The 10,425-nt window shown below is 49.1% G+C and overlaps 1 protein-coding gene across 1 annotated transcript in view; it reads right to left on the reverse strand.

The window, feature by feature from the left end:
• Positions 1 to 10,159, reverse strand: part of LOC148515269 (pendrin-like) — a 95,232-nt gene extending 85,073 nt beyond the window's left edge. Inside the window, exon 1 of the mRNA XM_088480260.1 lies at positions 10,039 to 10,159. Coding sequence (XP_088336386.1) covers positions 10,039 to 10,150 — 112 coding nt within the window. The 5' untranslated portion in view covers positions 10,151 to 10,159. The remainder of the gene's footprint in view (positions 1 to 10,038) is intronic.
• Positions 10,160 to 10,425: the final 266 nt, after the last annotated feature.

The raw sequence follows: 10,425 nt of genomic DNA on the forward strand, positions 1-10,425 counted from the left end.
TCTTGCACGCTTATTCCATAGGTACTATACGGCCGGAAACAAAGCCTCTCGTCTTCTAGCACAAAATCTCCAAGGTCATCAAGCCTGTAATAGAATAAGATGTCTTCTTTCCCCTTCTGGCCTAAAAAAATTCTTAATCTCCTTGATATTGCTAATTTGTTTTCAGTATATTATGCTAAGCTATATAACCTGAAGGTTGATCCCTGTACCCTTCAACCTTCTGTAAGCTCCATATCCTCCTTTCTTGATAGTTTACCTCTTATACCCCTTTCAGACATCTCGAGATTCCCGGGAATTTGGCCTGCCTCAGCCAAATTCCCGGGTAGCCAAGTCTGTCTGAAAGGTACCTACCCGGGAACACGTTCCCGGGTAGCCACCCCTGCAATCGACCAGGGTTTTTCCCGGGACTTAAGTCCCGGGAAATTACCCTGCTTCTGCCTGAATGGTGCTACCTGGGAATTTACTACTCCCGGGCAGCACCAAGCAGCTTTTACATGGAGTTGGCAGCGCAGAGCGTCCTATAGGACGCTCAGCACTGCTGCTGTGAGCTGACAGCGCAGAGCGTCCTATAGGACGCTCAGAGTTGCTGCTCTGAGTTGGCAGCGCAGAGCGTCCTATATGACGCTAAGCGCTGCCGCTCACCACCCGCCCACACTCCCGCTGCACCACCACTACTGCCCCTATTTCCCAGGCATAGCATCAGGTGACGGGGTGAGAATGCTGGCTCGCTGGGGGTTCTGCCTGCCCCGGCCACTGTAGAGGTGAGAGGCGGGGAGGGCTGAGTGGGACGCTGCTGCTGCCGCAAATATGGGTGGGTGACTGCTCTTCGTGCACCTGTACCCGGCCTGTCCGGCCCTGGCACCTCGGCCGCTGCTCTGCTCTTCTCTGTGCCCGTGATCAGTGCCAGGCAGGAGACTTGTGTCCAGGGGCAGCCCAGCCAGAAGCCTTGGGATTGGGGCGAGCTGCCAGGGCACCCATGGGAGGTAGTTTGGGGACATGTTGGGCAGTGTTTCAAATTATGTGCACCCCCACATACACAGCATGCCAGTCACAGGGGGCACATAGTTGTGTGTGATCAGGGCCTGGCATCACTCACATCAGCTCCACATCATCTTTGTGTCCAGCAGTTGCCATGTAATCTAAAAAACCCTGCTCTTGTCTGAAAGGGGTCTACCTGGGAATTTCCCGGGTAGACACTGTAGTGTGAAAGGGGGGTCTTGACCAAATACCCGGGAATTTGCACAGGAGAAATTCCCGGGTCTGAGCAGGAAATTTCCCGGGTTGTATATCTGAAAGGGGTATTACTCTCTTACTTCTCAATACAGACATAAAAGTTTATGCTAAACTGATAGCTAGAAATACAATGAAAATGGGGGGATGGTGCGCAATACTACTCACCCTGAGAACTGTTTGGTCTACAAAGAGCTGCTACAAAATGTGGGAACTGCAACCCACCAAAATGAACATGAAGGTAAAAAAAGAAACAAATGTAGCGCTGGTAGAACAAAAAAACATACAATTTAATGACGAAATGCACAATAAATAAAATCAGTAAATATGTAGCAATAAAGAGTACACTGCAATCCCTAATAGGGAGAAAAGTTGGAGATATGTATCTCTTGAGGGAATAAAATCGTCAATGTCACTCAATTTATCCAATTGGACTGATATATAGTGATGACGGTATACACCAAACGGCAAGCTGGTATAGATCTCCAAAAAGGTAAATGGAGTGGAAGCCGTGATATGAAAAAAATGTGTGGCTCACCTAAGCCTGAGAGTGTGTCCAGCCTTCAGTGGATACACACAAGTCGTGTACATATGCCCCGGTGCCTGCACAGGAATCAATCTGTGACGTGAGGACCTCCGCTATGAGCTCTCTATCCATGCATGCTAAACCACGGCTGCTGTGAATGAAGCTGGAAGTCACGGTCGCTGACAATACATGCGGTGGCCTGAGCCCACCTTCTGAGGAAACCGGGAGTGCTGTCCCGGAGAAATGCGTTAAGGCATTTTGGGCAAGTACACTGATATATTATTTCGATGAGAGTGCTACCGCCAACAACAATATATAATAAACACAAGAAGAGAAAAAAGTTTCCTATATGCTGTGCACAAACAAATGAACAAGTTTAAAACTGTGCAGTTATAATCAGTTACACAACCCAGCTGGCAGCTCTTGATGTTGTTACATTGTATGGTCTCAAATATTCCAGTAGAAAGTCTGAACATAACTCCTTGGGCTCTATTTACTACAATCCGTATTTGTAATGCAGATTGTAGTGTGATATTATTGACTGAATTCTCATTGCGAATTCAGGCAATATCACAGGGATTTACTACAAATCCCTTGCAGGGACAGAACTTGCGAGAAAGCTCTGTCCCTGCGAATCCCCTCCGCACACTAGTCACGGTATTTTCGCAAAAAATACCGTGACAAAGTGCCCGCGCATGCGCCGACCGGCCGCCGTTGCTACCCCCTGGCGCTAAGCCCCGCCCCCATTGTTAAACCCCACCCCCTGTGATCGCGGACCCCCCTGCGACCCCCCCCTCCCTTAATAGCACTTACCTGCAGTCATCGGTACTCCGGTGATGTCTTCCATGCCTCCGGTCAGCTAATATCCCATACTGCACTGGGACCCGATCACCTGATGACCGGGCCCCAGTGCACCATGGGAGACCAGCTGACCTGAGGGGAATCATCACCGGAGCCCCGATCACCGGTCCATGGAGTCATGTAAGTACATTTTTTTTTTTTTTTACTTTTTTTTTTTTTTAGCAGAGATCAGCTTGCGGTCTGTTTAGACCACACAGATGAACACTGGGACCGGCTCCGGGCTCTGCTCTGCCTTTTAGAGCAGAGTAGGAGCCCGGTAACTGGGGGAGACCCTCACAGGGCTTTCCCTGGTATTTTTTTACAATTTATTTTTAGTAACTTTGGTCGGATCACATTTCCCATTACAATTATGGGAAATGCGATCTGCTTACTAAAAATAAGTGATACTTAGGGGTTGGAGTAGAATTTTACGAATTCTACTCCAATTGCCCTGTAATAACTATAGGTGATACTAAAATAATGTGAAAAGGGTGTGAAAGCACTCTTTTTCACTTTATTTTAGTCAAAATAATGTTAATAAATAGAGCCCCTTGTGAGAGAGGTAATAAATCAGAAATATGATTTGAAGAATAACAGCTTAATATATAGCCATACTGTAAACAACACCCACGTAAGATTATTTATCCATTATCTTTACAGGTGTGGCTCTGCCCCAAAATCATCATGACTATGCTGTTTTTTTATTATTATTATTATTATTATTATTATTCTTTATATGGCGCCACAAGGGTTACGCAGTGCCTTACAAAGTACATAAACATATGAGCACACCAGAAATAGTTTTTAACAGTACAATAATTGTGGGAGAAATACAGGATTTATAAACATTGCTGCATAACACTTAAATAAGCAGCATGGTGTCAGCAACCAAGTGTTAGGTGCCGTTGCAAATGAAAGTAAAAGTAAGGCAAGGAGAAACACGTGAGGGAAGAGGGCCCTGCTCGTGAGAGCTTACATTCTAAAGGCGGAGGGGCAGACAAGCAGGGGAGACACAGATGGGCTAGATAGTGAGAAAGGAGCATATAGTAGTGAGTTAAGATGAGCACTGGAAAGCAGGGCCGGATTAAGGCTTATGGGGGCCCCAGGGCAACTAAGTTGCGGGGGCCCCCTTCAAGCCACACAGAGCCCAGCCCAGCCATGCCCCCAGTAGCAGTCCCCCCTCAACAGTAGTCCCCCCAGGAGTACCCCTAGTAGTGATCCCCCCTCTATGCTGTGTCCCCCAGTAGTGGTCCCAGCAGTGTGCAGTGCCTCCAGTAGTATCCCCAGCAGTGCCCCTAGTAGTACCCCTCCCCTCTATGCAGTGTCCTCCAGTAGTGGTCCCAGCTGTGTGCAGTGGCCCCAGTAGTATCCCCAGCAGTGCCCCTAGTAGTACCCCCAGCAGTGCCCTTAGTAGTAGTCCGTTCCCTCCCTGGCAGTGCCCTTAGTAGTAGTCCATTCCCTCCCCGGCAGTGCCCTTAGTAGTAGTCCGTTCCCTCCCTGGCAGTGCCCTTAGTAATAGTCCGTTCCCTCCCCGGCAGTGCTCTTAGTAGTAGTCCGTTCCCTCCCCGGCAGTGCCCTTAGTAGTAGTCTGTTCCCTCCCCAGCAGTGCCCTTAGTAGTAATCCGTTCCCTCCCCGGCAGTGCCCTTAGTAGTAGTCTGTTCCCTCCCCGGCAGTGCCCTTAGTAGTAGTCCGTTCCCTCCCCGGCAGTGCCCTTAGGAGTAGTCCGTTCCCCCCCCCGGCAGTGCCCTTAGGAGTAGTCCGTTCCCTCCCCAGCAGTGTCCTTTGGAGTAGTCCATTCCCTCCCCAGCAGTGCCCTTAGAAGTAGTCCGTTCCCCCCCAGCAGTGCCCTTAGGAGTAGTCCGTTTCCCCCCAGCAGTGTCCTTAGGAGTAGTTTGTTCCCTCCCCAGCAGTGCCCTTAGGAGTAGTCCGTTCCCCCCTTAGGAGTAGTCCGTTCCCCCCTTAGGAGTAGTCGTCGTCCCCTGGCCGGCCAGACACACACACATACACACAGGAAAAAAAGAAAAATCTCCACTTACCTTAATCCCCGCTCCGGCTCCGGCATCTGCTCCTCCGTCCGGCGTCCACCCAGGCCGGCCCGCTCTGCATGATGGGAGAGACGTCGACGTCTCTCCCATCAGCCACTGCGGGAGCCGGAAGACGGAGTCTCCGGCAGTGGGCCGCAGCACAGCGGCCGATTAGAGTCTGTCTGACTTTCATTGGCTGCTAAAACAAACACACAGCTGCCGACGCCGGCGGCTGTGTGTTTGTGCTGTATAGTGCGGACGGCAGGGCGCCCCAAGCTGATGCAGCAAGCACTGAATGTGCTGCTGCATGCAGTAGTGTGGGGGCCCTCTGTGTGTGGGGGCCCTCTGTGTGTGGGGGCCCAGGGACGACTGCCCCTGTCGCCTCCCCCTTAATCTGGCCCTGCTGGAAATCTTTGAGGAAGAAATAGGTCTTGAGAGCCATTTGAAGATTAAGAGCGAGGAAGCAAAGTTATGGAGGAATTTTCAGCTATGGCCAGGGGTGTGAAAAAAATTTTAATTAGCAAATTATGGTTAACTGCACTTGAAAGTGGTCCAAATGTACTGATGTATAATAAACAATATATAATGCCTCTCATGGCTCTAGTGGTATAAATAGCAGCTTATATTTGCCTCATAGTATGATGGTTTGCATCCTATTGAAGTTCAATATAAATATATAGCAGACAGTAAATGTGGCATGTTGGAGATATCTAACATGTTTCATATATGCAATAGTTAGCAGCCTTGTTCCTGCAGCTCTAAACAATTGTGTAAATGATTATAGCTACACGGTAACAATCATTAATTTAGCTTACTATAAACACTGTTGTAGCTTGATCGCAGCAACCCTTTATTTTGTTAATAGCATTAAAACAGAGTGTTCTCATCATCTTTTAGCTCTCTGACCAACTTACTGTATTTCATTTTTATATTTTCAGAAGGGGCATTGCCATGCACTTCCTGGTTTTTCCCACTCCTCCAGTACCCGGGCCCCATTCACCTCTTGGCAGCCCTGGGTAATAGTATTTAGCGCTGCTATGCTATCAATCTGTATCAATCACACAGCAATGTTGGCTTATAGGTCACTGGATTCTTTGCATTAGCAGAGTAGTGTGCAGTGGAATGATGCTGTGTGTAATTGTTATCCAGCCAATCTACCAACCAGCAAAGAATGCACTAAGCCAGAGTGTATGTGATGTTAAGCGTGTTGTGCAGTTGGTTCAGGGGCAGAACTATGGGAGACAATGGAGGCACCTGCCGCCGGGCTCCAGCACTGAAGGGGCACCTCCTCCATTGCTCACAATATATTCACCCCTCTTAGGGCTGTAGTATACCGTTACTGATGCCCAATACATGGCACCTCTTCCTGGCCACTGAGAAGCCACTATATACTAGTGGAGAACTCCGTGTCAGACCATCAGGTGCCGCCTTTGTCTATCTATAGCCTGTCCATACTCATTTGTGTTTGCTGCTCCTCAGCAGCTTCTTTGTCAGTGTAACATGTCCGACGCCCCCCTCACCCACAACTCTCTGTCTCACTCCTCCATACAGTGTCAGCAGCTGTTACGGAGGGGCACCAAATAAGAACTTGTCTTCGGGCATCTGGGATGAACTTACGCCACTGAGTTGGTTGTTGCTGGTGGATGTTAGTCCACATGTGGCACAGCTTAACCAGTTCTTAGGTTTAGTGAACCAGGTAGAAACAATGAGCAGTATAACGACACAGGGATATAACAAGTGTAACAATAGTAATGATGCAGCCTGGAGCTTTAGGGTACCGCTCGGGGCTGTAGTGTGCCGGGCATCTGAGCAGCAGCAGATGGTAGACCCATGCCCCTTAACTATAGCAGTGGTGTACTTGCAATGAGTTATCAGGCTCTGCACGGCTATTACTGTGGGAGAGTCTCAGAGTCGCAACCATCTGGTAAGAATGCCAGGGAGAAAGACGTGCCAACGTGGCACGCATGTCAGTGGTTAGGCCTCCTGCTGAGCTCCGGCAGTTCCTAGAGACCGCCGGTTCAGTTGCCATGTATGCAGTGAGCAGGGGCGCCGAGAGGGGGGGAACAGGTACAAATTACCCGGGCCCGGACTTCCTGAGGGGCCCGGCGGGGGCCCAGGTCTGATGCCGCTCCCCCCTCACAGCAGCCCAGCACACAGCGTGTGCTGAGCTGCAGTGGGAGACTACTACTGATCGTGCCCCCCTGGCTTTGTGCCAGGCTGAGGGGGCTCAGAGCGCCCCCCTCACCAGCGCGCGGCGCTGAATATCTTTTTTTCCCAAAGGGGGTGTGGCCACGCCTCCCGCGATTAGGCCACGCCCTGTTACCCGGGCCCGCTGCGGCTCTTGGCGGGCCTGGCAGTGAGGATGGAGGCTGCCAATCATAAAATTTGTCAACAAACAGAAGCACAAACTCGGATGACAGATAAGCACAATTAAGAATTTTTTCCATAATTTTTTAATAAACATGGCATAGGGGTGCTGTGATACTGTAGGGCTCTGCAATTCAAGAAAGTTTTGGAACCGCTGTATAGTGAGATGGCAAACTGGTAGGATAGCCTAGGGAGGTTAATTAAATGACAGAAGAAAAGTTAACTCTCTCTAAACTAATTATTGCCGCCAGTAAGATTATAAATTACTAAAGTTGGCCATACACCAGACCAGGAGCGGATTTATCACTAGGCAACCTTGGCAACTACCTAGGTGCCTGTAGCCAGTCCACCACACCCCCCTCCCCCTCCCTCCCTGCTGCTGGCATCAGCAAGAGGACAAACACAGCAGCAGCATGGTCCGGGGCACCGTGTGCAGTCAGTGTGAGCTGGAGCAGTCACACCACAATGCATTCAGCAGGTCTCCTCCCCCTCCTACCCCCGGAGTGTAGCCAGCCTCTTATGATCACCTTCTTCCCCCCACCCCCTGCTGTGTAGCCAGCCTCCTATGATCACCTTCTCCCCCTCCCCCCACAGTGTCGCCAGCCTCCTCTGATCACCTTCTTCCCCCACCCCCTGCTGTGTAGCCAGCCTCCTCCAATCACCTTCTCCCCCTCCCCTCGCAGTGTCGCCAGCCTCCTCTGATCACCTTCTTTCCCCCACCCCCTGCTGTGTAGCCAGCCTCCTATGATCACCTTCTCCCCCTCCCCCCACAGTGTAGCCAGCCTCCTATGATCACCTTCTCCCCCTCCCCCCACAGTGTCACCAGCCTCCTCTGGGACATCTTCCCCCACCCCCTGCTGTGTAGCCAGCCTCCTCCGATCACCTTCTCCCTCCTCCCCTCGCAGTGTCGCCAGCCTCCTCTGATCACCTTCTTCCCCCCACCCCCTGCTGTGTAGCCAGCCTCCTCCGATCACCTTCTCCCTCCTCCTCCCCACAGTGTAGCCAGCCTCCTCCGATCACCTTCACCCCCCACCCCCTGCTGTGTAGCCAGCCTCCTCTGATCACCCCCTTCCCCCTCCCCCAACAGTGTGCATTGCAGCCAGTTTCCAACTTTACCTCCCCTTGTTGTGGGAACCGCGGGAGACTTCCACTCTCCCAGGGGCAGCAACATGACCCACACAAACAAAGAGGATACTCTGTGTAAGTTTAATTAAAACTAAATTCTTATAGTGTTAAATAACAGAGTTCTTTCTACTTGATTTTTTATATATATATATATATATATATACACTGTATTACTGTGATCAGTGTCTTATTGCAATTAAAACAATCACCACTGATGTGACGCTTTCCCTGTGACTGACCTGCTCCCTGAAGTTGGCAGTAAGTGAGAGGATGCACAGCTCACACTACCTACAGTAGCAGTGGTACAAAATGTCCACATGTTCTGGATATTGATATTCAGAATGTTAATATGAACGGGAGTAAACATGTCATATGTTGACATTCACAATGGCCATATTAACATAGTGTCAACATTACCAGAATGTCAACAGTGGGCATGTCAAGCACGCAGTTTTGCATTGGTGAGATGAGTATTCCTAATCCTAGCCTAACCCTAATTGCAGCCTTACCATAATCCTATCATCGTGAAATAATCAGCTATCGACATTTTGTAATTGTTGTGAATGTCAATGTTCTATCAAATGTCGTCATTCTGAATGTCGAAATTCAGACCATGTCAACATTCAGGTGTCGACATTAAGAACATACTGTACACTCCACAATATGGCATCTCTTCTGGCAGAAGGTTAAGCCTGGGAATACTTGTGGTGAGTGTGCACCTGCTACATTCAGGTAGCTTCTGTTGTAGTCTGTTGCACTGAAGCAAGACGTATAATGATGTTACATGCATGTATTGTAAGATTATTAATATACAGTATCTAGTCTAATGCCCATGCTGAACGCTCTTCTACAAAACACCTGCTCCTGTTATAATGCTGGAATCATAAATACTCAGGTAGTCATTTTTGACATATTGAGAGAGATGCATTATTAAACTAAAAGTTTAGGCCATCAATACATTATTATTTTGGACTGTCCAACTATCAGTTTATATGCCCTTACAGGCTTTCTTTTGTGTCCTGTACCTTGCCACAGCCAGGGGTGTATCTACTCATTGGCCAGGGTGGCACTCGCCAAGGGCGCCAGCCAAAGGGGGGGCGCCGTCTGGCAGTGCCACCAACAGCCAATAGGTGGACTTCCCCAGGGGCTTGAACTAGCCCCGCTAGTCCCCCGGGCTCCACAAGTGTAGGGCAGATCGCTGTGAGAGCGGTTATGCCCTACACAGTAACAAACAGACAGCCACCAACGGCGGTTGTGTGTTTGTTAGAGCAGCCAGCCAATGAGAGTCAGACAGACTTTCATTGGCTGCTGCGTCCACGGAGGGAGCCGGCTGGAGCTCACTCATGAGCTCCGTCTTCCGGCTCCCCCCGCAGCGAGTGATGGGAGAGACGTCATGATGTCTCTCCCATCCCATAGTGCAGAGCGAGAGTGGGCCCGGAGGAGTAGACAGTGGTGGTCATTGGCAGGAGCGGGGATCAGGTAAGTTGTTTTTTTTCTTTGTGTTTTTATTCTGGCACAGCACGGGGGGGGAGTATGGCTACTAGGGGGCACTGAATAGGGGGGACTACTACTGTGGGCACTGCATATGGGGACTACTACTTGGAGGCACTTTCTGAAATTATGGGGGTAGGGGGGCGTCAGGACTTTACCTTGCCAGGGGCACTTGGATCTGTAGATACACCCCTGGCCACAGCATCACTAGACTTTTATGACATTAGAGTTTTGCAATGGCATCTGACCCACAAACATGTAATTGCATCAATCATGTATTTGTAACTTGCACGTGGTTCTTCTCACTGAGATCAAAATGACAACAGTGCTTATTACATAACAGCAACCTAGAGCACAAGATAAATTTAGTGTGACTAAGCGTTACAGTTACAGTGCTTTTCTTAGCAGGCAGATTCATTACCTTGCAGAACTACAGAGCATTGGAATAGTCTTCCGTACAACTTCATTCCTTTCATTTTCCTGCTGGAATTTTGGCTCAGAATAAATAGATCGAGACACAAGATACTCAGAGATGGGCACATCCATCCTTTCTGATATAATCTAAATTTGACAAAATAAAAAAAGTCTTTCAGAAACCATGTCAGCACAATGCACTTACTTGCCTTTTGTTAACTAAGTATGATCTATTCAGTTCTTTACAATAGTACTATAATACATGGAACACAATATTATAATAAACCTGTGAACAATTTCCACATTTTGGATTCTTGGTACAAAACAAGTTTGTTATATACTGATGAGTATTATGAAATAATATGAAATAATGCAGTGAGATAAGGTCCCCCATATACCAGGCGACG

The sequence above is a fragment of the Taudactylus pleione genome, unplaced genomic scaffold (assembly GCF_031769625.1).
Source record: "Taudactylus pleione unplaced genomic scaffold, aTauple2 ptg000251l, whole genome shotgun sequence".
Lineage (NCBI taxonomy): Eukaryota > Metazoa > Chordata > Amphibia > Anura > Myobatrachidae > Taudactylus > Taudactylus pleione.